The sequence below is a fragment of the Chrysoperla carnea genome, chromosome X, assembly GCF_905475395.1.
Source record: "Chrysoperla carnea chromosome X, inChrCarn1.1, whole genome shotgun sequence".
Lineage (NCBI taxonomy): Eukaryota > Metazoa > Arthropoda > Insecta > Neuroptera > Chrysopidae > Chrysoperla > Chrysoperla carnea.
The window spans coordinates 38,463,838-38,489,974 of record NC_058342.1 but is presented as its reverse complement, the minus strand read 5'-3'; the positions used below and the strand labels follow the sequence as shown (position 1 = coordinate 38,489,974).

Here is a 26,137-nt window from a genome sequence, read left to right as displayed (position 1 = left end):
AACGAAACGAACAAATAGTTAAAAGTTTTATACTAATTAATTAATACCAGAAAAAAGAAAAAGGTTTTCAGGGCGAAAACACTTACTTACCATTTCCCTATCAGGTACTACTATTTCCCTTGTAACTTATATTCTCCTAATACAAATGTTAAAAATTTTCATAATTTTTGGTGAAATTAGTTTTGAAAGTGACATGTGAAAATGGAAAATTGGCTATATCTCGAAAACGGTTGGTTTTAGGGCAAAAAGGGCGAAAATTTTGAGCATCTTCTAAATCTTTTGCTAAGAATGTTTTTCCAAATAACATCGATGAAAAATATCCGGAAAATTCGTGAAAATGGAAAATTTTGTTTAAAAATTGAATGATTTTTTCTCATTTTTTTGTGTTTTTTGGCCAAAATTACTGCAATTTTCTTCAATTTGTATTAGGAGAATATAATGCCAGGTAAGTACACTAAGATTTTCATTTTCTTTTTTATTTGCATATAAGGGAGCAAAAACGTAAGGAATAACTATCAATTTACTGAGATATTAAAAAATAAAATTTTGTATTTTTAATTGCAAATATTTAATTAAATGATAATTTAATAATTGGAGCAGTTATGAAATCTGAAGGAGAATTTAGAGAGCAATTTTTGAATATATCATTTAATAAATTTTATTATTAACACGCTAACTTTATTGTGGTCAAACTGGTTATTGATTTTGACATTTAATACATAAACATAACATAACTAAAGACCGATTTTAATATATGTAATTTTTTGATTCTTCTCGTCAACACCTTTACATCAACAACGAGTATAATACATATGACCTAATTTGGCCAAGACCTTTTCAACGAGTATAGTTTAGATTCTTGAATAGATGGAGCCTCTGTCGAGATTTAGAAAGCGAGCGCTCAATCAATGAATTGATACGTGATAATTTTAAAAAGCGTATTATTTATTAATTTATTAAATATAAAATACAATAATTTATTTATTTAGTGTAAGCGACCGCAGACGTTCAATATTTTTGGCTGGATACTGTTTTTTTGTTTTGAAAACATCACTTTTCACTTACGAGTAACAAAACAATATAAGAGTTAAGGCAGAAAACTTCATCCTCAACCAAAAACCTCAATAAATTTAATGTTGAACCAACTGCATCTGAAATATAAAAAAATTAAAGGATTTCAATATACTCAACCCAACCCAACCCACCCCAGGTATTCAAACGAAGGGATATTCTTGTTCAGTAGCGAGTTTGAGAATGACAGTGACCAGTGGCGGATTTAGTAAATCCAAATGCAATCCATGAGCGACTTCAATTAAAAATAAAAAATGAATGGTGAAGACTAAAAAGTGAAGTGAACAAGAAGATCAATTGAAGTAAACACAAGCTCAAGTCAGAGTCAAACAAATTCATCCGCATCCGCATCCGCATCCGCCACTGTTATTGAGCGCAAGTTGATTTTTGATGAGAATTTATAAATAAATACTGAATGAATAATATTTAATATTTAATATTTAATACTTGAGTAATAGTTTTAGCTGCTGTAAAATGTTCATAATAACTTTTGGTGAATTCGATCATAGAATCTTGTGTACATTCTGGTAATTCGCCACTGCATTTAGCTGGAGAACCTTCGAATCGCATGTAGGATGGTACAGTTGTTTCAGGTGCTAACACTGCGTTATCGGCTATCACACAACAATCTTTTAGCACACATCTTCGTCCCTAAAAATATTTCACATCAAATATAACATTAGCTCAGCTCACGAGTATTAAAGTAGTGATTACTGATCATTGATCATTGATCACTGATCAAGTGATCACTGATCAGATAGTCAAGTACATTACAAGAGAACAGATATACATGTAAAGTTTTGGAGTCTAACTTTTGAACTAGCGAGTCTTGTTTTCTATAAAATAGTTATAAAATTAGAAGAAACAAAGAAGATATTGTATTTAAACAATAAAGAAGAGAGAGATAGTGAAAGTTGTTATTGTTATTGTTATAAATTACGTACAATTACAACATTATTTCCAATGTAAACATATGAACCAACAAAGGCAGCATTCACGATGGAATTTTCACCAATGTAAACATGATCTCCTATTTGTAAAGGGAAAAATGCAAGTCTGTAAACAAAAACATTAAACTATTAACTTAAGATTACATTACATTACATTACATAAACACAATCACAATTATACAGAGTGTTCCATTTTAATGATAATATTGGTAGTAGTAGTAGGTACTTCTAGTACTTCAAACTATACCTAGTACTCGTACAATTCAACTACATATCTAAAATATATATACAATTAAGTACAATTAATGCATCTTTAAAATTTTATTTATATTATGGTGGTACTTTTATTAGCTTGTACAAAAAGTGCAACTTTCAGTGGCGGAAAATAAAAATTAAAAAACTATCAATCAAATAAAATAAAAGTTTAATTAAAAGTTCTATTTATTTTTTTATAAGAAATTACTTTTACATTTAAACTTTTGTTCTGTAACGGTTTACAAAATGGATAATTTTTCATTTGATTGAATAAGCAAAAAATTTCATTTTAAAATTGGCATATCTCGGTCAACTTTAAAGCTAGAAAGTCGAAAATTTACGAAACTGTGCACAAATACTTGAGATAGAACTTTTAATTGATTCATAATTTCTTTTTTAGTTTGATTCATAGTTTTTTTATAATTTATGAAAAATTGATTAAAACCTTCAACTACCTTTCAAAAAATGGAGTTAGGTACACCCCTGAGAGTTGGTCTTATTTCTACGCAGTGTTTATAACCTAATAAACAAGTAATATCAATAAAATTTCAAAGATGCATTAAGTTTTTCTTGATTGCCATGATCTTACTAAACTTACCCTTTACTAAATTTTTTAAATGGTGGTCGTAAAACCGAATTTCTACCAATAACACAATAACGACCCGTTCGTACATTCGTTAAATCACCTCGAATAATTGCATCGGTATGAACAATTACTTTGCCATTTAATACAATATTTTGTGAACCACAAAGAACTGTTTGACGACATACTTTGTTACCAGACGCCTGAAATCAATTACAAATCTTAATATTTATCACTACACTTGCGACTGACGACGCACAACCAATTAGCGTAATTAGTAAGTAAGAATTACGTTCGAATTGAAATGAATAATTATAAAACATAATACTTTTGTTTCTTAGCGTTACCGTCACAATATACCTACAAAATTCACTTACGGTTTCCACATATTCGTTTTTATCGAAATAAATATCTGGTAATTCCATAGCAATTTTTGGTTGTTTTTGATTCATATATGTGGACATTTTTTAATAACTTTTAACTAGAAAAATTATGAAAATTGTATAATAACATGTCTGTCAAAAAAGTATTCAATACCATTTGACATTTTCTCACAATCATAGTTACCATACTACTCACTAGTCCGAGTCGTAGGGTACGTTCTGCACACACATTATATGTACCTATCAATCTATAACTATAAATACGTTATTTCATGTTGAAGCTTGACGCTGCAGCTGGCTTTAAGTGACTAATTAGGATTTCACCTAGCCGAAAAAACTAGAACTATATGCAGCGTCTAATTGTAAGAAGGAGCGACAAAAAACAAAAACGTTTATTAATCCATAAGATCATTTGTAATAAGATTCTTCACCCAGATGGCAGCACAGCCTAAACTGACCAAGTAACGTTAATTTGACGCTCAAACTTAGCGTCAAGCTTTATTATGAAAATACACCTTTAGTCATGAAGAACGTTTTACTTTTTATAATGATCCCATATTTTAAGTAGACGAAGAAACCCGCACATCATATATTGTTAACAGCATGTCGTATATTAGCAGGCAGTGATAAACAACGAAATCGAGGTGAAATATTCTCCGAACAATTGATAGAAACTGTAACCTAAGCCAAAGAACCAAAGAAGTATCAAAGGAAAGCAATTGAACGATAATTTACGAATTTTAGTTATAGGTACACTCAATGTCACAAAAAATGCTCGTTTTAAAACATTCTAAGGTTTACTATTATAGCATAACATATGATGAGTACGCTTAGAATGTTTTAACTGTGGCATTTTTTTTGACAGTGAGTATACTACATCTATCAATATAAATGTAGACTGATGTAGGACGCGACATCTTATGTGCATTAATGTAGGTAGTCGTAGTATAGTGTCCACATCTGTTGATATAAATGTAGACCAATACTGATGACTGGTGTATGTGATGTGATGTGCCCAGATAAACTACTGTACCTACACTTGAATTATGAGGTAAGTACCTAATATGGACACTATATATCTTAGTAATCGAATTTAACAAATAAATGCTCTATAGTACGTTAGATGATTTTATAAACACCTATACAAAAATTTTGTTCGTATCATCAATTAATTTAAGCTTTAGTTACAAACTTGGGACTAAACTTAGTACACCTTGATATATATTTCATATATACAGAGTATAATAATAGAATAATAATTAATAGATGAGGTGATGGTGTAAATAATTTATTGTAATATAGGAGTTTGACTATATCTAGAGTAAAGGTGGGTAGAATATAGCGATGTTTGACTGTAACAGAGACAGCTGATCTTGTGGTAGATCGTAGATGGTTTGCAGTGTAGACTACACTCTACAGACTACTACAGACATGACAGAGACAGACATACATGAATAAGAATTGTACAATGTGTTTGTATCATAGAATATAGAAATATATATAACATATAGATAGAGGATCCCATGTATTGAAATTGGTCTGAATTTGAAGTTGAATTTATGATATGTTTGAGATACATACTAGCGCCACCAAATGATGTGAAATAGAACACATAACATATGCCTTGAATCAGAATGGTTTTTTTAGTTCCCAATTACTCACACTGAGGCGCTGATTTAAGGTGTATTTTCATGATGACGTTTGACGCCGAGTTTGAGCGTTAAATTAGGTCATGTGGTCAATTTAGGCCGTGCTGCCATCTGAATGGAAAAATGTTTGACTTTTTACTATTTGCATTGCTGACGTTGTTTTCCATCCAGATGGCAGCACGGCATAAATTGCCTTTTTATCATCAAAAGCATAATCTGTTTTTATTATCAGGATTAATTTTGAGAGTATTAAATATATAAATTTATAATAAATATTTTTTAATGTTTTAATAAAACTAAAATGGTTTCATTTAAAAAATATTTTATTTTCAATTGATTGCCATTAATGATATTCAGTACCCATTCTGGATGTAGTTGTTTATCATTACCATGTGTCAATGTCTTATTACAAATGATCTTATGTATTAATAAACTTCTTTGTTTTTTGTCTTTTGACGCTCCTTTTTACAATTTGACGCTGCACATAGTTCAATTTTTTTCATCTAGATGAAATACTAATTTGTCGTTCAAAGGCAGTGTCAAGCGTCATCATGACATAATATCTTAATGCTATATAGATCTTCAGTCAATATGTTATTGTTATATGTCTATGGTTTGTATTCAGTATTTAGTATTCAGTATTGTAAACTAGAAGACTGAGAGTGAGAAGGAACGCATACATTCATTATCTCTGTCTATGGTGTGCTGTGTATGACTACTTCATTACTGACTACTGACTGAGGATTGACTGTCACAGTCACAGTCACTACAGTACAGTACTACACTAGTACACTAGTACACTACGTACACTACGAGTGTGTTGTAAGTTAGTCCAACCTTAACGTGAATCTGACTCTGAGAGTGAGAACAAGAACAAACTGTCATTTGGATTGGATTCGATTGGATTTTATTTTGTATTAAGAAAAAGAAACGAGATTTAATACATTAATTAATAAAGATGCGATTACGATTTAAAATTAATACTTCCATTATAATTGAAACTTAAAAGAAGTGATGAATGTATCAAGCAATAAGAAAAATACCAGCAAAAGCAACAAAGTGCTTACCTAAGTGCTTCAAGTTGAAGTTGAAGTGTAACTGTTTTGTGTTGTGTTGTGTTAAGTGCAACACAAGTTCTTAAAATAAAAAATACAAGTTCTTGAATATCAATCATGACATGAGATCATCTAGTTTCTTTCTAATACCATCAATTCTAATTCTAAATTAAATCATTGCATTGTTTTTATTCTTTTGGTGGGTTTGCTAGCTAATCAAAATAACTTTTTATTGGTTATACACGATTCTCAAGATACAGATACAGATACAGATACACGGTACAGTATACAGATACAGATTCAGATTCAGAAACACGACGACGATTCACGATAATAACACTCAAAATCAGGTGGCAGATTTAAATATGGAGATCGATTTTGATTTTGAATTAAATGCTGAATCCGATCATTCGGATATGGGAGTTCATTGTTTAAATGAATCTTGGTTTTTATATTTACGAGATAGCGATCATAAAATTACTACAAAAACAACAGCTCCTTGTAAAAAAGGTAAATATCTTTATCTTCTCATCCTTAATTAATGCCATACCTGTTTTTTTTTTTTTTTTTCAATTCGATTGTTTGCCTGTTTTTTGTTTTTAGAAATGTTATCGAATTTTTTGAGTTTATTCATTTAAACTTAGAATCCAATGTTTACATTTTGTTTTGGGGGCTTTAAATTTTATTTGCTAAGCATGTGCATGTCCTACATAAATACAAATTGTTTTGAAATCCTTTTTTTTTTTAAATTTATCATCTGTCTCTCTCAGAAGCTCATTTTAATTTTAACCTACAATTTATCTAAATCTAAAACCAAATTTGAAATTTTTAAAATCAATGTTTTTTTTTTTTTTTTTTTATTTTAACTTCGACTTTTTATTTTAAATTTCAACGAATATGACCAAAAAATATAAAGATTCGAATTATTTTTCGAGAATGCTAAATTTTTTTACAATTTCACTTGAAGGTTATAATTAATTTTAATGCTAGCCCCTTGTTTTTGTTCATTTTATAGTTTCGTAATTTATGCTTTTTTACTTCCAAATTTGTAACGATTAGAAATATGAATAGAAAAAAACCTTCGTTTTCTTGTTTCGCGATTAACGTCCATTTATACGGTATTCCAAAACTGAAAAACAATAGCGACCTGAAGTTTTTTAGCTGTTGTATTCGTGAATGGATAAAATCGGTTCATTTTGTATAAAATTTTAAGTCATATACCCTAAAAATATAGATTTATGCATTTTATCGAAGGTAAACTTGGGATGATGTAGATGGGGGGGGGGTGTTAAAAAATCCGTTTCATGCTTCTTAAAATACAATTTATGGACGGTTTTTATGATGTTAAATTTGAGTACAGTACAGTTTAGTATAGGATGTGTCTTTTAGGATGTCAACTTTTCAGCCCACCTTACCGCTCATTTAACCATTAATTTAAGTTAACCTGAAATTAAAATAACACACTTTTTTATAGTTTTGGAGAAAATGGACGTGAAAATTTTTGCCTAAGTTGTGCCCTCTCGTCTAAACAATCATGTTTACGAAAGAATGCTTCAAATAAAAGTTGTTAATTTTTTTATAAGGAATAACTCTTACATTTAAAGTTTTGTTGTATCTGTAACGGTTTACAAGATGGATAATTTTTCATTTGATTGAATAAGCAAAACATTTCATTTTAAAATTGGCATTTTAAAATCTCTAGAACTTTTAGAACTAGATAATTTTTAAAAATTCATAATTGATTGATAGTTTTATGTAATTTATAAAAAAAGTGATTATAATCGCTACTTAAGTATCCTCCCAACCACCAAGAGTACCTACATAATATAAATAACTAATAAAAGTACCTACATAATATAAGTAAATAAAATTTTAAAGATGCATTCATTAATTGTACTTTAGATATTTATTTGTAGTGTAGTGTAGTAGGTAGATAAAGGTACATTACATACTATAATAAATAAATTTGTTGTGTTTGTTTGGTTTTAGAGGCGCGTTTAGATGTGCATGTAGGAGATCACAAAGAACAGTCACAGTCAACATCAACATCAACATACTCAGATCTAAATATATTTGGCACGATACCAATATTAGAATCATTCTCAGCATTATCGTGTATAATACGACCAACAGCAACTAAATACAACTCAACCTCTTCATCGATTTCATTCTCCAGTTCCAGTTCATCGTCCAGTTCTTCGTCTAGTTCATCGACATCGTCCACACTGAACGATGCGTCTGTTAATTGTTACAACAATGTAATAGCATGTTTAGAAATACCTAGTTACACCGGTTCTGGGACATCATCTCTAGCGAAATCATCACGAAAACGACCCTTAATCAATTATTCAGAAAGTGAACATGATAGTGCGTTCTCAAGTCATTCCCCTTCGACGGCATCATCGAGTAGTTACAACCAAGATTTAGATACAACAATTACTGATATTCAACAGACAATACCAACACCAACATCAACACTAAACTCATCTTCATCGGACAAGTTAGAGAAGTCATCTACGTCTACGTCTACATCTACATCTAGTAAAAAACGTTTTCAAGCATCATCCAATCATCCGTCACCGTCACCATCTTTAAGTTCGACTTCATCTTTAAGTTCAAGTTCAACTAGTAAACGAACAACTAGTTCAACTAGCAGTACAAGTAGTACGACGAATACGAATACGAACATAAACACGAACACGAACACGAATAGTTCAGGACATGTCGTGGAACGGGAACGAGAACGAGAACGAGAACGTAAAACAACAATCGTTAATGTTAATGTTAATGTTAATCCACGATTAAGTCGTAGTCGTGACACTCGCGACACAATCAATCTACCTCAAGAAAATAAACAATCTCCCTGTGATAATATAACTGTAACTGTTACTGAATCTAGTTCAGTATCAGGTCTAGCTGGTCTAGCAGGTCTAGTTGAGCAACCAACTGCATGCCGAACACGAACTGAATTAATTGCGCTCAAAGGAAGTACTCCCACTGTTGAAATTCTACAGGATGCTGTCTCAACGGTCGTTGAGACATTATTAGAAACAGCTGGATCACCAACAAAACCAACGGATGAACCAGCTCTGCCCGACGATGACAGCGACGTTAAACCGACGTTCTTAGAAAACACACAAATCAAAGTTGAACAAACGCAAACGCCTCTAAGTAGTCCGGGTCATTCAATAGGTCAGAGTCAGGGTCAGGGTCAGAGTAAAGGCCCTGTAAGTGAATCGATCAGTTTAATAAATATCTCAGTGGATGAACTCAGTATAGATAAATTAAAATTAAAACATCCAAGTTTGTTTACACACCACGAAGATGTTGAACCAGCGAAGAAATTCGTTAAATACGATCCATTTATAACGGAAACGGATATTATTTATGGTGACGAGGATAGTTTAGAACAGAACAAACAGAAAATAGTTAAGTTTAAATATTCGCCATTTGAATCCAGATCGAACGAAGATCGAACTTCGAATTTATTTATAATGAAATTAGAGGAAACAATTGATGCGCCTGAACCGTTACCTTGTGGGATTTACGAAATCGAAGCGACGAAACCATTCTATCGTATCAAAGCCGATCCAGGGATCTACGACGAACGGACAGCGACGAACGATTTGGATGATGATAACGATTGGAAGTTAACGAAACTAGCAACATTCGATTTTGATATCGAACAAGAAGAAAGTGCACCACGAACGCCTCAAACGCCCGAGTGCATGAAATGTGTTGTGCATGAAACCGATGAAGAGTTTACCTTTGTAAATATGTTTAGTGGACTCTATGACATTGAGAGCGCTGCCCTTCCCGACGACTCTCGCTGCTCTGTTCAATTGAGCAACTTACCACAATTGAATGGTTTACAATTCAGACAATTAGTTTCAAAACCGCATGCACGTTCGAAAGTTGGGAACGCGATCACACCGAACTTGTTGCAAGACTTCCAAATGAACAGCACTTTAAAACAATGTTTGAACAACTTGAACCATTTGAATCGATCGCGCACCGTCAACCACAACAACAACAATAACAATACTTCTCAGCTGCGGGCTTCTCAAATGCGTCCATAATTCGAATTTGTAAGTGCGGATTTATCAACGAATAATCCGCACTTACACCCAATTGTTATGAATGATATTGCTAATAATATTACGTATATTATTATCTAAATTATATTACTTAAATATAGTAAAACCACTTCAAACACAAACCATACAAACTTTATAACGATAACGATAACGATAACTATAACAATAACTATAACGGTAACGCAACGCAACGCAACGAAATGCTTCGCGTCGCATCATGTCTTCTTAAAGACATCTACATATTGACAGTACGTAACTAATTCAAATCGTTCATGAATGGCTAATTCTAAGACATTAAACATTTTTTTTTTTTTTTCAATAATTATCGAGAACGAAATTTTTTATTTTGTCCTTCCTGTGAACCCCCTCAAAATGTTGTCGATTAAAATCAAAAGTAGCCATTCGCTAGGCAACAATCACGCTGAAGGAACAACGATTATGAGATAACCAATCACAGTCCTATCAAGTTAGGTGAAATTTACTCAAGTTTTTTGGTTCAGCAATGCCATCTATGCCAAACTTTAGTTTTTGATCAAAATTTTCATATGTGCAGAAAAAAAGGTGATTTTAGGAAAAATTCACACTTTTCCATGTTTTTGCACAATTTTTTTTCTATTTACTCGATAACTATACTTTTTAGATAAAAAATAAACCGAGCGCAAAATTTCCGAACGATTTGTAAAAATAAATCTTACAATTTTGCGTGGTTTTGGTTGGTTTTTGAATTTTTCTTAAAAACTGCATTTAGTGAAAATATACTTTTGATAAAATTTTAGTTGTTCAACTTAAAATCGATCTCTGTATATTTTGATCTGTATATGTCTCAATCGATCACATTTGATTTTTAAATAAAATTTTCCGCGTTTGCCGTAGTTTTCCGTAGACTATTCAAATACTGTGTATTTTATTTTAAAAATACTCTAGTAACTAACTACATACAAAGATGTAGAGTGTAAAATTTTCAATCGATGTGTAGGTAGGTGTATATATAGTTTTTTCCGATTCATAATTTTCACTTCTAGAGGGCGGAAAACAAAAATACATATAATAGTATGTATGGCTCGAATATATATATTAATAATAATTAAATGCGAAAGATTGGAAATGTGAAAATTTTTATTCTACAAAATGGCATTATTGAACTAAAAAGCTAAAAATTGGCATAGATTTCCTGAACTTTTGGCCATAACCCAAAGAGCTCAGTAAACCTATTGCATAATTGTACCTAACTTGATGCGACTATAGACCTATAGATCTATAAACTATTTCGAGACAGTTTTCGAAATCGTTAAAAATTCTAAATTATTCAGATTTTAGTATACAGCTTTGAATGCATAATAAACAAATTGATTGATTTGAAGGGGGCCGAACGTGTATGAGGACTTTAAAAATTATGGATTGAAAAATTTGTTTTCTTTTCTTTTTTATTATTTTTTTATTTTTATTTTTTATATTTATTTATTTTGAAAAATTTTATAATTAAAAAGCGGATTCAAGTCAACTCAACGAAAACTTGTAAAAAGAGACAGATCATAGATCATGTAGTAATTCCACTTGAATTGTTTGTTCTCCTTTTAAACGTTACGTGCGTAGACGTAAAACTATTGATGAGTATGAGTATGAGTATGAGTAAAGATTATTGATTGAATTGGAATTGGCTAAGAATCTTCTTTTTAGTTATTTACTTGAAGTAAATGTAATGCATAATATTTAATTATCGAACAAACAGTGATTTAATGATTATCAAAAGGGAGGTAGGTAGTGAAGGGGTTTAATTACTTGCATTATTTTGATTTAAACCCAGATCAACCTTACAACCTTACAACCTTGTTTTAAAGAATTTAAATTGTTTTAAAGAATGATTTACAAGAATATTTACATATTATATTTTATTATATTATGTTACATAATTATCTATTTATTATTTTTATTTTTATATTATTTATTTGATTGATTTGATTATCACTTGTCACTAAAGTTCTTTGTACAGTGTACCAGTGTACAGTGTACAGTGTACAGTGTACAGATTCACCCAAAAACCAAAAACCATCAGATTTTCAAATGATTTTTGGGTTAATCTTCATCATTTATTGTTATTAGAAACATCACAGGATATATTGGAACATGAAAAAGATTCTGATGAAAAAGCTTCATTTGAATATTTTAAGTAGAAAAACTTTGATTTTCGTGGGCTATTCTGCATGAATAATGAATGGCTATTTATATTTATACATTTATTAACAGAATATAATTCACGATCCGTTTACTTAATTTCCAAACGATACTGTTGATAGGTCAAAAATATTTCCAAAAAAACGCCTGTCTTCTGAATGTGCAAGAAAATATGAACGCAATTTTTTATTTGAATTATTGAATATAAAAATTAAGAATGATTATAATTATTTTATTTTATTTTGTGAATATTAAAAAAAGAATGTTTTGTGATCCAATTTTAAGTTGAGAAGTGAGAAACGGTCGCGGAGAAAATCATGTGAAGCGTCCGTCCGTGTTTCACATTACAAAATCAAAATGATTGTCTTGAACTTGGATGAACGATGAACGATGATTTGATGTTTGTTAGTAAGAATAGAACTAACTACACCTACATTATGTTTATGTTTATGTTTATGTTCCAAAACATTTTTAAATAATATTCAAATGATTTGTTAACGAAGTTAAAAGAATCAAGTATTTATTTTAAAAAACTTTTCATCTTTCATAATTGGGAAAACTTTGATTTTGATTGTAGAAGCGAGAATGAGAATGAGAATGAGAATGAGAGTTGAAACTCATTCACTGTAATCTGAGTCTGTTTGAACGTGAATGTATTGAACACATATGTTGAAAATTTTTAAAAGTGATACTAGTAATTTTGTAAAAAGCAAAAATAATAATAATAATAATAATAAACTTACAAACCAAAATTTAAAAAAAATACAACAGTCAAAAAGCGATTATAACACAAACTTTACTGAGCTGGAGCTGTAATCTGTAGTCTGGGTCTGGGTCTGGGGTCGTTTGCATGCAATACCACCAGAGTCAACATCAATATAAATTCTAGTTAACCATCAGTTATTATCAGAGACCCATTTGATGGCTAGCACATCAAAATCATCCTCCGCACCCAAATATTGTGCTAGCTTGTCCTTGTGAACTGACTGGTGAACTTTCATTTTTCTTTTTCGAAGGATATAATGACATCTACATTATAATTGAATTGTAGATGTCGTTGTAGATGCTTTGAATGTCGTTATAACGGGTTTTGACTGTAAAAACATGCATTTGAAAATGCTGCTTTAAAGTAATCATGTTATGTATTCTATCTAATTCATTCATTCATTCTATCGCTATCGTACGTATATCATAATAAATTTAAAGCGCTCCATAAACATATCGATATGTCCTCATTACACTACACATGTACATGTTCAAATGTGAAAACATATCCTCATGTTTATGGTTGACCGAGATACGAGATACACTAGACCATTTTAAGCCAGAATGGTACCTAATACAGTGCTAGGACCTACGAAGTTAGCACTATCACTAACACTAACACTAACACTAGAATGTTAGAAAGATAATCGCTTTAGCCTTGTGTTAAGCCAGCCATACTAGTACGTACTAGTATCAGTATGTCACGTCAGAATACTGATAACTGATTGATCTGGCTTAAAGACGTTGATGGTCTGTCTGGTGGATCTCTTCGACATAACTGGTAAGATGTTGACTAAAAAGTAAAAAATAATTTATAATATTTGTAAAAAACAAAAACAAAAAACAATATTTTTTCATAGAAATTATTTATTTTTATTTTGTCGTTTCGAATTTAAATCGAAAATTCGAAGAAAAAAAATGTAAATATGTATGAGTATGTATTTTAGATGATACAAATTAATATTACCCATTTTTCTTCGATTCAATTCAAATCAAGTCTTTTGTAAATTCACCAAATTTCCAAATATCACAAACAGACCTTTTTAAAGTTGGTACGGTATCTTTGACTTCAATAATTATAATACAGGGAAACAAAGATAGCCAAAAAAGCATCCTACTCCGAGCAAAAAATGGAAGTCAGATCGTCAAAACACCAAACAAACTGGAACACCAAAGTTTGCTTAGAGCTGTGTTGTTCACAATTAATTTTCTCTTTGTTATTATTATCTAAGTAAAAATTGGATACAAACTTCAAAAAAGTCGAAAATATCCAAGTGGATTGATACGGACTCCTTGTATTCAGGATGCTCTACCCCCCCCCCCCCCCCACTTTAGTGTTCCTATATGAATCCTAATTTAAAAAAATTAATTTTTTCAGTTTTTGGGAATTATTTTCAACAAATGATAAATAAATTTTGTACGGGCTTGGACTCAAATGTGTCCTTATCAATCCACTGCGAGTATTTTTTGAGATTCAAGGTTTTATCAAATCAAAATTACTGCGATTTTCAACTTGAACTTCAGTAATACAGAGTCAAGTAATACACTTTTCCGTGAAAATTAAGAAGTGTTTATGTTTTTTGAAATTTCTGGGTGTAAATATACAGGGTGTTGGTGTTGGTGACTCGATGGACATAGCTTAAGACCTGTATGAGAACTAATCGTGTAATTTTTGATTTAGGTAAATATCTAAAATTTGCAAAAAAATAACTTTAACTAAACAGTTTAAGCTAAAATGTAAATTTAAAAGTTCCTAATCACACGCATTTCTAAAAGGAAAACAAAGAAAAAAAAAAAAGAAGATTTTGTAAATAAATAATAATAAAAACTTAGATAAACTTCACTCAATCAAATTTGAAAGGTATTCAAAATGAAACAGTTTCAAAAAAATGATATTGTTAATTGAATTTTTAAATGGAATCATTTAAAAAAAACATACAAAGCATATTTTTAAAAGGCTTTTCTATTCTAAAGGATTGCAAGAAAATCCATTACGATGCTGGATCAATGAACATTATCCGACTAAAATTGGAGAATAGGCCTTTGTCCTGATGTCGTGTCGATTTCAATGTATCTCTCGTTAAAATTTGAAAATGTGCGCGAATAAATGATAAGATTTGAAATTAAAGCGATTAACGCGATAAACATGAAAGGTTTATAGTCTAATATAGTCCAGTCCAGCTCTCAGGGGTTAAGTACGCCCCTACCCCTAAGAGCTGCACTTATTTTTACACTCTACACTATAAACAACTAATATAAATAAAATTTGAAGGATGCATTAATTTTTTCCTTTTAGATATTTAGTTTTAGTTTTTGATGTTACACCAATCCAAAAATGGATTTTACAAGATGTTTTGGCTCGCCAACGAACGTCGATTGAGGCAATACATACATTTTAGGACTAGGACAAAGGCTTACTGTGATCTACGATCTACGATCTACCGGAACGGTTCCGAACTGGTCCAGGGTCCTCCTTGACGACCAACAACCTTGAGTATTTGTGAGTCGCGTTGAAACTGTATCAGTGTCAACTTAAAATGGGCTGTAAAATAAAATTTTATTAATTTTTAATAAAATGAGAAAGATATCAGAAATAGAAAATAAAAAAAGTTGAGAATCTAAAGTTGGATGAAAGTTTTATTTAATGATGAGTTTTGAATGTTTTTAAAATGGCTCGGTGACGGTGACGGTGACTGCCTGTAAATGTAAATGTAATAACTTTTAATAAGTGACTGATAAGTGGAGCTGAGCTGTTTAAATAAATTCAATTCATCCAATAGCAATAGAATAGGATATTTAAAAGTTGAGCTTTATGTTTTTATAAAGGCAGATTAAAGAATAAAAGCTCCATTTGTTAACGTCTCACGTTGTCAATGTCATAAAGATTGGCAAGTTGTTACATAAATTTTGTACATAATTATGAGTATTGAGTTCAGTGTTTAAATGGGTAACAAAATTTTAAAAAAATTGATGAAAAACAAATAAAATTACATATTAGCTTTTATTTTATAATTATTTTTATATCCTTCATTTATTATCCCATCCCACTCCTGACTCCTGACTCCTTAAACATAACCTTTTAACAATAAAGGTTAATAAAGCTGGATTTAAGAATAAAGATCTAAGGGCGATTCTTATTCACACACGACTTTTAGCGATTAGATAGAAAACTTAAGTAGTTATCTTCCATAGTGAAATGCCATCCAACATCCACCATCCACTTAGAGCTTTTAACTTATTTACAACATAATTCCGCTTGTGCGATTTAGCAACGGAGCCCTAAATGTATAAATAAATAAATAATTATTAGGGTTGACCTTTGGCATTGATAATTTTTCGTTTTACAAAAATATTATTAAAAATTTAATTGAATTTTCAAGTGATTAGATTTACTTGAACGTGATATTTGTTTGAAATTTTTTTAATCAAAAAATAAGGTTATTACGCCTCCACTAATTAATAATTTAACCAAAATAATATCTTAATATCTTTTACATCAAAGATTCGACTAAAAACATTACAAAAACAGGAAGTTGTGATCATAAAAAACCACACGCAAATATCAGATGTTTCAGACACTTGCACTAAACATATGTTTTATGTATACTAGTAGTAACCCGCCCGTTTCGCTTGACAATTATCTTATTCCTCCATGTAAAACATTGTTTAGCTTTTTACGATTTAACGCTGCTGAAGTTGACGCACCACATGACTTAATTTGACGCTCAAAGTCAGCGTCAAGCGTCATGATGAAAATACAATGGCAAGATATGATTTTTTTATGTGGAACTGGGATAAAAATGCAAAACTTTGATGAGGAAGGAACTTCCTATTAATATTAAATACTCATATTTTGAGATAATTTTTTAGAGGTGCATTTAAACAAATTTTTCGATATTAGACAATTTTGAGGCAATTCTTAATAAGTTTAGAAGATGTTTACATTTTTTATTTAAGATTTGAGCTGTAGCAGAGCAGACCGAGTAGCTGTGATCTATCTGTGATTCTGTGATTGAACACTGAACATTAAACACTGAACGCTGGAGTGAAGTGTGAGGTGAGTTCATTCACATGGAACAAACTTGAAACAAGTGAACTGACAGATGTAAAATGTCACTTAATCTGTAATCTGTAGATTAAAAATAAACTGACAGATGTAAAATGTCACTTAATCTGTAATCTGTAGATTAAAAATAAACTAAGTTTGTAAAATTAGTTTTATTAAACTGTAACTTGTATTGTATTGTATTGTATTGTACTTGTATGGTTTTAATTACAACAAGTACAAGTACAAGTACATTACATTGAAATGTTTTACAAAGTTAAAATTCTAAATTCACCATTTATTTTTTATTTAAACAATTTGAAGTGAGTTAAGTGATCTTTTTGTTTTAATAAACAAGAATAAATAGTGCACTTAGCTGAGTTCTATCTAAACATTCAGTTGTTCTGTTCACTGTTCAGAATCAGAATCAATCAGTATGTCAAAATGTTTGTAACACTTTGACAGTGTTCCAAAACAATGGGTGAAAACGGCCCTAAAAATTCAGCAACATCAAATGATAAAAATTTCTCATCATGGATCCATTGTATATGTGTGATTACATTCGATCTGGAATTGGGCCAAGTTATTGAGGTTAGTTTCATTTTAAACAATATTGTTTTATTTTTATACAACTCGTATACAATTTGGACATTTTTTTAGAGTGTACATCCAAAAGATGCCCAAATTACAAAACAGGAAATGTCAAATATATGTTATTTGGCATTTCCCGATTCAAATTCTGGATGTATGGGTGATACACAGTTTACAGTACGATTACGACGATCACCTGGACAACCGGATTGTAGTTCGAGCGCATATGGAAGGCATGCCTCACCACCCAAACAATTTTTATGGGGATATGTTTATTTTCGACAAGTTAAGGATATTACGTTACCTCGAGGATATTTTCAAAAAGTATGATTTTCATTGATTATTGTTTTTTGTTTTAAAATTACTTAATATGATTGATGAGACCAAACGATTTCTATCTAGATACAGATAGATACAGATAGAATACTAAATCTAAATATAATATAACTGATTTTAATTAATTATAATTAAATATAATTTTAGAGTGTGGTAGTATTATCAACATTGTCACACGTTGGGATTCTGGGTAATGTGAGTGCTATTGTGGCAGACGCATACTTCACAGGTGGTATGATTGCATTAGAAGAGACCTATCGATTATCAAAACAATGGCCAGACCCAGAAACAATCTCACTTCAAACTCCAATCTCGTTACACTTACCTGGAACTAAAATTGATACAACATTATCAACAGAAACAAGCATTGCAAATTCATGGCTAATGCCAATTGCTGCGCATGCTCAACTATTATGGGAATTAGTTTTAACGGCTGAACCATTAATTGTATTTGCTGCGAATCCGACATTATGCTCTCAAACGGTCTTAGCTTTAGTTGGAATGATTTCACCGCTCGTGTATAGCGGCGATTACCGACCATATTTTACGATACACGATTCAGAATTTAAGGAGTTCACGAGTGGATTACGTGAAGCCCCGGCAGCTATTTTAGGTGTAACGAATCCATTCTTTTCAAAAACTTTACAACATTGGCCGCATACAATTCGATTATGTGAGACGGTTGGTGGCCATAAATCCAAAAAACATATACACGATTCAAATGGTGGCGCGAGTTTAGCTGAAATCGGTGATGTACGTACTGTATACAAACCGTTCTTACGTGCGGATCGATCGTTGTCACGACGCTTGCGTTTAGGACGACGCCAAGCTGAAGCACATACAGCGTTGCTACGTAGACATCTGGTGGAGTTAACACAAAGCTTTATGATTCCATTGGAACGGTACATGGCATCGTTGATGCCTTTACAGAAAAATGTGTCACCATTTAAAGGATCTGTCACACCTTTGCCATTTAATCCAGATAAATTTTTTGCAACATTAGCATCGTCTGGACCACAATTGACATCTGGTGTGCGTGGTAATTGGGAAGGCTTGTATAGGAAATTTTTGAGGTCACCCAATTTTAATGTATGGTTTAATCAGAGGTACACAGAATTGTCACGTCAATTACATACCCTACAATTGCAGGCGTTAGCGCGTGTGGTAAGTACCTACGCAATTTTATATCAATTCGCGAATACAAAAGGGCAGGGCCAAAATTTCTGATTGAATTTATTTTCCATATGACTAAATTCGAAGTCAACAAACATTCATTTAACTTAACTTTTGAAAACTTTGTTTTGAACATTTTTGTGATATTTGACATATTTTTTAATTTTAGAATTTAAAACAATGGGTTGAAGGAAAAGCGGAAGTAGAAGTTGTTGATATGGTATTAAATATTCGTCATAAAATTGCCCGCTCCAGTAGTGATGAAGAGACTCGTGACAAGTTAACACAGTGCCTAAAGGAGTTATTTGAAGCGCTTCCAGAAGATCTTAGGAATATTTTACAAGTTGAACGGTAGCATCTGCATCTGCATCTGCATCAGCATCATTAACGACCATCAACTTACATTCCAAAAAATCGCCCCTCAGTCCTCTCATTTAGCTAAATTTTATGTAAACACCATATACAAATTTTTTGCTCAAAAAAAAAAAAATGACGTAATGAACAAATTTTGTAAAAAAAATAGTGATTAGATTTTTTTTTCATTATACAGTAGGTACGTTTTAAGTAAGTGGTGTACAGGAAGTCCAACATGTACAACGTGATCCATTTTAAAACTGGTCAAGTATTTATTTTTTACAAACGACTTATGCAATACAATACAGCATCTCATCCCGTTGGGTTGAGGTACATCTACATCATTCTGGTGTTCCACTTCTAGTGTTCTTGCTTGTCTTGACTGGTAGATGAGTTTTAGTAAAAGACCTACCCACAAAATTCACGAATTTAAAACAAATTTAATTGGATTAAAAAAAAATGTGTCATCGTTTTTAAAATAATGTTTTACTCCCTGTAGATAGGGTGGAGTGAAACCCTATAAAAATGATGTTATGATTGTATTTAGTTGAAAATCAAAATGATATTTGCCATTGAGGGGTAATGAACCTCATCAATTAAAAATTATCCGTCGCTGTTTCACGTCACGTATGACGTATGACGTATGACGTGTGACGTAGTGAGACTATTTGTAAACTAAAGAATTTGATTAGAAACTTTTTGAAGTGATATCTCTCCAAAATCAAAAATATTTGCAATTTTTAGGTTTTAATAAATTTTACAAAAAGTAAATGTATTTTTTGGCACTGTGAATATTTTTGCAAACTAACAATAAATAATAAATATTTAAAAATAAATGCATTTATGTTTAGATAGATATGGAGGGAGGGAGGGAGGGAGGGAGGTAGGAAGATTTTGTGCTCAACTCAACTTAACTTAAAATTCTGATTGAATCTCATATTTTATATTTTCAATTGATCATCTGCAAGGTTTTGTTAGGAAGGGGATGTTACTGTTTTGTCATCAAAATATATGATTTAATAGATAGACAGTTATTTACCTTTTACCCCTCTCCCCAGGTACTTCAATCTATGATGATCTATGATTGGGTTGAGTCCAATAAAACTCTACATGAAGAGTTCGAGTTGTAAATGATCACTGAGTTTAAGTTATATAAAATAAATTTAAATTGTAAATAAGATTCAAAAATATTATGTAAGTAATAAATACAATTTTAATGTCTAATTTCAATTTTGGGTTTTTATTTTAAAAATTCCACAATTTCACTAAAATGCGGCTTAAAAGTAAAAACCATCGCTTTATTGTCTCCAGCTCTCTTAATCTAATTTAATGATTTAATCCCCTTCCATAACACTGGGAAAAGGAGTAGAGATTGTTTTACATATCCTTACTTTCACAATTGTAATATATAGGAACAAGAAACGCTTCTAGAAGTATGCAGACAGCTTTCAAATAGTTTTCCTAAATGCGTTATATGCGTTCATTACTAGAAAACGACAAAAATTGTCAAGATGAAGAAACAAAATTATCAAGAAACTATCTACACATGGCTGACTTAAGCATGTGGGGCCCTCTAGGCAATATAATTCTCGGGCTTCTTTCCAGCCGTTTGAAGATCACCTCTTTCCAAGTTGGTATGTGATATGTGATTAAAATGAGATACGGCTGTTTTAATTGAAACTTTATTCTTGTTAAATACAATAAAAAGCATGTGAAAGCAAACAATTAACTGAGTTAATTATTGAAACATCACATTTATTAGGTTTTCGAAAATTTTCTAAAATTTTGTTTTGTTTTTCGAGAATATTTCACAAGACCGCTAGTTGAACTTACCTGCAAATTTTCAATTCTTTATCTTTTATAGTTTTGGAGAAAATGGACATCAAAGTTTTGTCCTAATTTGCGCCCTCGTGTATAAACAGTGACGCAACGAAAAAATGTTTAAAACAAAAGTTGTTTATTTTTTTTTATAAAGAACATTTTTTGCGTTTAATCTTTTGTTTTACCTCTAATAGTTTAAAAGATCTAAATCCAATTAACCCATATTACTCATTTACGACTTTATCCTGAGAACGCTATAAAAATTTCGGTTTGATATCTAATTTCGTTTTGGAGTTATCGTGTCCACAGACGAAGTTCGTGGACACTTTTTATATACAGAGATGAAGTGAAGATCTCCGTCCTCCGACCTCCGTTGTTTATAAGGTATGTTTTTAAACAATGATAAACATAAAATATACAATACATACAAATATAAATACAAATACATATACAAGATGACATTTGATAGAACAGGATAGTGATAGTGACAGTGATAGTGAATATGAACTGCGCACATGTGATTTCAAAGTGTCAAACTCAAAATCAAGCAATTCAATCAAAGAAAGTAGGTACTTTATTGTACTGTACTGTACTGTATATACAAAACAATAAAAGAAAATTCAATCGAAATTCTTGAATCAAATTTTAATTTGATTACGTTACGAATGTAAAATACCATCGAATAGTTCTTTTAAAAAATGACATCGCCCAAACTGCATAATGCCAAATATGAATTATTACCAAATATTAAAAGGTATGTCTTATGTTTTATGTGTGCAAATTTTAATTATTTTTCAAGGCTATAATTTTAATCACTTTGTTGTTTGTTGGGGGTTATTGTGTTCAATGTTCAAATTTTAAATCAACCCCAGCCCCCAACCAATCTCTGATTTTGGATACTGTTTCGTAAATTTAATTTTTATGAAGCGATTAGATTGCATGTAACAGATAGTAGTTTGATTCCACTGCTGATATAAAAATAAAACTGTTGATATTTTAGCTTGTTTTTTTGATTGCAATCATAAATAAATAAATAAATAAATATATTTTTAAATTTTGTGTGTTTCAGACCAAAATATTCAACGATACAAATTTTTTTAATGTTGATATCAATGTTATTTTTAATAATTTTCTTAATAATTTTATGCTACGTTTATCATAATTTCACAAATTTCAAAATGCAAATATTTGAAAAACCGCAGCGCTCTTTAAACAGTTACTATTATTTTAAAAAAATTCAAAGCGAACATATTTTAAAAACATTTTTTAATTCAAATTATACATCCGTTGTGTATTTACCGGATAACTTAACTGTGTTACCACCGGTCGTGGATCCTGATCCTGATCCTGATCCTGATTCCGACTCTGATTCGACTAAGAGTATATCATCAACGAAAGTATCAGTATCGAATCCATCGTATAAATTAGTTTGTTACTTTATATTTACGCATGATATCGATCAACTATTTCGAAATTTTGAACCGGATTTATGTACTCATTTAAACATTGGATTCTTTGGAATTGAAAATCATCGAATTGTTGTCTCCGATCAACAGAAACAGGTTAGTTATCGTTATCCACATATTGCCAAACAAAGGCCTATTGCGTATTTCTTCTCATTCCCCCTCTTATTTTGATTCCATTCGTTTTTATTTTCATAAAATAAAAATTTTTAGGTTCTAAATAGACTTCAAAGTTTTAAACAGAAAAATTCGAATTTAAAAACATTGTTAACAATTGGAGGAGCCGGCGAACCAGGTTTTCCAGAAATGGTTTACAATCATTCCAGCCGGAAACAATTTATCAAATCGTTTGTAAAAATCATTCACGATTATCAATTGAATGGCGTCGATTTAGATTGGGAATTTCCAAGTTGGGATAATAATGTCCAAGATGAGCGACAAAAACAACATTTTACCCAATTATTAGAAGAAATTCGAACGGAAATCAATCGTGAATCGGATCAAAAGCGATTTTTATTATCGGTTGCAGTTGGATCCATACCAAGTATTATTGATACCGCTTATGACGTCCAATATTTAAATCAGTAAGTATTTTAATCACTAATCACCACATCACCATATCACCATTCACCATTCGTGTTACAAAGTCTAAATAATTCGAGTTACCGCGTATTTAATGGTTCAGCGGAAGGGAATGGCATTTTTTTCGACTTATTGAGAATTACGATTTAATGAGGTTTGAGTTATCGAGGTTCCACTGTATTATTTTAATAAACAACTTTTAGAGCGAAAATACTTTGTTTAAAACTATTTAAAATAGCGTAGCTAATCGAATCGAATCAAATTTGTTAATTTGTTGCAGATTTGTGGATTATGTGAATATAATGTGTTATGACTATCATATGTTTTCCAAACTAACACCATGGACTGGTATTAATGCCCCCTTATATTCAACATCAAAGGATGAGGGTATTTTTGAAATAATGAATATTAACTATTCAGCTAATTATTGGATCAGTAAAGGAATGGATCGTTCTAAAATTGTTATTGGTTTACCAACGTATGGTCATAGTTTTAAGTAAGTACACTAACCAAACTTCAAATTAAAACCTATTTCTTTCAAAATTGAATTGGTCATTTTAATATTAAATATGGTCTGAGCTCCAGTCGTGCATTTGATGGTGATAACACTGCACACACACACACACACACACACACACACACACACACACACACACAGGCCGTTTCTTGTAACCTTGTAACTTTACTAAAAATAGATAAAATTTGCAATAAAATGGTCTCCTACAAATTAATTTGCATGAAAGTGCTAAATTCTTTTAATTATTAAAAATATCAAAAATACTTGTTTGCAAATGTTTAGTATCGTACGTAGTTCATATTGTACGTATCGTATCGTAACGTATCGTATCGTTAAATAGTTTTTTATTTTTAGGTTAATGAATATTCTGAACAATGATCTACAAGCGCCAGCGTTAGGCTACGGTGACATTGGTCAATTAGGTTATGTCACATATTCCGAAGTGTGTAAATTTTTAAATGGTTTTGGAGTGAATTTGGTATTCGATCTGAAATCGCAAAGTCCATACGCTTACCAAGCATCAAATTGGATCTCCTACGAAAACGAACACAGTTTAACGTTTAAAGTATGTTTTTGTGTAAGCTATTCGCTATTCAGTATTCAGTATTCAGTATTCAGTATCATGAAAGAGCGCTTCAAAAATATTTTTGAATATTGGATGAATTTTATTTTGAGGAGTGTATTTTTTATTAATTAATTATAATAAGAGTAGGATAATTATCTCGTAAATTAGGCCTCAGTTATATCATTCTGCAATCAATAATATAACAGAAGAAAGTTCTGCAATCAATAATAGAACAGCCTGTATACATATTGTAAGGATACCGTTATTGGGCAGATAGAATTTCGTAGAGACAAGCCTCTTTCATACTATTGACTACTGACTATAGAATTTGGATTGAATGATAATGATAATGATAACGATAACGATAACGCATGTATAATTTGAATTTGTTTTGATTTGATTTTAGACTGAATTCATAAAAAGTAACAACTTTGGTGGAGTGATGCTGTTCAATTTAAATAGTGATAACTTCCATGGCAGATATTGTGACTTTAAAAATATTCAAAGTTTACAGAATTCAACAAACTTATTTCATTTAACGCATACCGTTAAAAATACCTTATTCGATGATTCGTTATGACAAATCGAAATGTCATTAGAGAAAGAGTTACGATTAAAATGATGATCTACTACTACTATTATTATTATTATTATTATTATTATTATTATTATCATTTACAAATTATAGAATGGATCTAGGATCTATGATATGGTACGGAATCAATTCTTTACAAACACTATTCTGATACTACACTAGTTACCAGTTATTTATGTGCCATTACTATTATTTATGTGTCATTTAGTCATTTAGTGGAATCAAATTCAATAGAATATCATGGTAATCAACAAACAAATTAATGCATCTTTAAAATTTTATTTATATTATGTACGTACAGGTACTTGTTTTGTTTTGTTTTGTTTATTAGCAAAAACAAAAAGTGCAACTTTCAGTGGCGTACCTAACTCTCTTATTGGTATTAGTGGTGATGTGTAGTGGTGTAGTTGGAGGTTCAAATCAAAAAAAAAAAAAACTATCAATCAAATAAAATAAAAGTTTAATTAAAAGTTCTATTTATTTTTTTATAAGAAATTACTTTTACATTTAAACTTTTGTTCTATCCGCCAAAAAATGGAGTTAAGTACACCTATGAGAGGTGAGAGGTGAGAGGTGAGAGGTGGACTTTTTTTAACGCAGATTCATTAATTTGTTCTTTATTACCATTACCATGACCATGATATTGTATTTAATTTGATTAGACTACTTAACATTCTCATTCATTTCAATAATATTCAAATTAAAATTTAGAGGTTGAATCTTAAAAAGCAAAAGCGAATCTCAAATTTGGAAACTTTAATTTTTAGTACTTACAATTTTAAATTGGTCCACGGATCTTGGATCTAGTGAAACCCAATAGTAACAGTATTGCAGTATTACAGTATTGGGAGCTATGCCAATGAGATCTAGAATTAGACTATTTTAGAGGATGAATTAGGATTCCTATAGGTAGCCAAATTTTATCGGACGTAGAAAGTTAATCAAGGTTGCGAAACTTTATCAAATTTAAAATATTTTAAACTGTTTAGGACCACAGATAAATACAAATTTTTAGGACGCAGATAAATACAAACCGATCCATGGTACATGGTGTACATGGTGTACATGGTGCGAATTGGAAACTTATTTTTTTAAGAGAAAAATCAAAGAAGATT

The 26,137-nt window shown here is 30.9% G+C and overlaps 4 protein-coding genes across 4 annotated transcripts; 3 read left to right on the top strand and 1 right to left on the bottom strand.

Annotated features, from left to right (window-relative positions):
- Positions 1 to 924: 924 nt before the first annotated feature.
- On the bottom strand, positions 925 to 3,421 carry LOC123302085 (dynactin subunit 5). Its single transcript, XM_044884869.1, has 5 exons — positions 3,237 to 3,421; positions 2,875 to 3,062; positions 2,016 to 2,127; positions 1,519 to 1,722; positions 925 to 1,151 (listed from the first exon to the last, which is right to left on the bottom strand). Exons 1-5 carry the CDS (start codon positions 3,321 to 3,323, stop codon positions 1,131 to 1,133), a joined length of 612 nt encoding a protein of 203 aa, XP_044740804.1. The 5' UTR covers positions 3,324 to 3,421; the 3' UTR covers positions 925 to 1,130.
- Positions 3,422 to 5,666: 2,245 nt separating this feature from the next.
- LOC123302079 (serine-rich adhesin for platelets-like) lies at positions 5,667 to 10,690 on the top strand. The gene is made up of 2 exons (XM_044884862.1): positions 5,667 to 6,456; positions 7,936 to 10,690. The coding sequence occupies exons 1-2, from the start codon at positions 6,312 to 6,314 to the stop codon at positions 10,023 to 10,025; spliced, it is 2,235 nt and encodes a 744-aa protein (XP_044740797.1). The 5' UTR covers positions 5,667 to 6,311; the 3' UTR covers positions 10,026 to 10,690.
- A 6,563-nt stretch (positions 10,691 to 17,253) lies between these two features.
- Positions 17,254 to 20,654, top strand: LOC123302080 (protein DENND6A). Its single transcript, XM_044884863.1, has 4 exons — positions 17,254 to 17,616; positions 17,686 to 17,940; positions 18,100 to 19,116; positions 19,295 to 20,654. The coding sequence occupies exons 1-4, from the start codon at positions 17,503 to 17,505 to the stop codon at positions 19,478 to 19,480; spliced, it is 1,572 nt and encodes a 523-aa protein (XP_044740798.1). The 5' UTR covers positions 17,254 to 17,502; the 3' UTR covers positions 19,481 to 20,654.
- Positions 20,655 to 22,449: 1,795 nt separating this feature from the next.
- On the top strand, positions 22,450 to 25,920 carry LOC123302081 (chitinase-3-like protein 2). Its single transcript, XM_044884864.1, has 5 exons — positions 22,450 to 22,862; positions 22,977 to 23,347; positions 23,626 to 23,841; positions 24,217 to 24,427; positions 24,834 to 25,920. The coding sequence occupies exons 1-5, from the start codon at positions 22,479 to 22,481 to the stop codon at positions 25,005 to 25,007; spliced, it is 1,356 nt and encodes a 451-aa protein (XP_044740799.1). The 5' UTR covers positions 22,450 to 22,478; the 3' UTR covers positions 25,008 to 25,920.
- The last annotated feature ends 217 nt before the right edge of the window (positions 25,921 to 26,137 follow it).

Coding starts and splice junctions, on each gene's coding strand:
- LOC123302085 (XM_044884869.1), bottom strand. CDS start 3,323: ATGTCCACATATATGAATCAAAAACAACCAAAAATTGCTATGGAATTA. Junction 1,723..2,015: donor TTGGAAATAATGTTGTAATT/GTACGTAATTTA, acceptor AAATATTTTTAG/GGACGAAGATGTGTGCTAAA. Junction 1,152..1,518: donor CAGCTAAAACTATTACTCAA/GTATTAAATATT, acceptor TTTATATTTCAG/ATGCAGTTGGTTCAACATTA.
- LOC123302079 (XM_044884862.1), top strand. CDS start 6,312: ATGGAGATCGATTTTGATTTTGAATTAAATGCTGAATCCGATCATTCG. Junction 6,457..7,935: donor AACAGCTCCTTGTAAAAAAG/GTAAATATCTTT, acceptor GTTTGGTTTTAG/AGGCGCGTTTAGATGTGCAT.
- LOC123302080 (XM_044884863.1), top strand. CDS start 17,503: ATGGGTGAAAACGGCCCTAAAAATTCAGCAACATCAAATGATAAAAAT. Junction 17,941..18,099: donor CTCGAGGATATTTTCAAAAA/GTATGATTTTCA, acceptor ATATAATTTTAG/AGTGTGGTAGTATTATCAAC. Junction 19,117..19,294: donor TGCAGGCGTTAGCGCGTGTG/GTAAGTACCTAC, acceptor TTTTAATTTTAG/AATTTAAAACAATGGGTTGA.
- LOC123302081 (XM_044884864.1), top strand. CDS start 22,479: ATGCAAATATTTGAAAAACCGCAGCGCTCTTTAAACAGTTACTATTAT. Junction 22,863..22,976: donor TCTCCGATCAACAGAAACAG/GTTAGTTATCGT, acceptor AAAAATTTTTAG/GTTCTAAATAGACTTCAAAG. Junction 23,348..23,625: donor GACGTCCAATATTTAAATCA/GTAAGTATTTTA, acceptor AATTTGTTGCAG/ATTTGTGGATTATGTGAATA.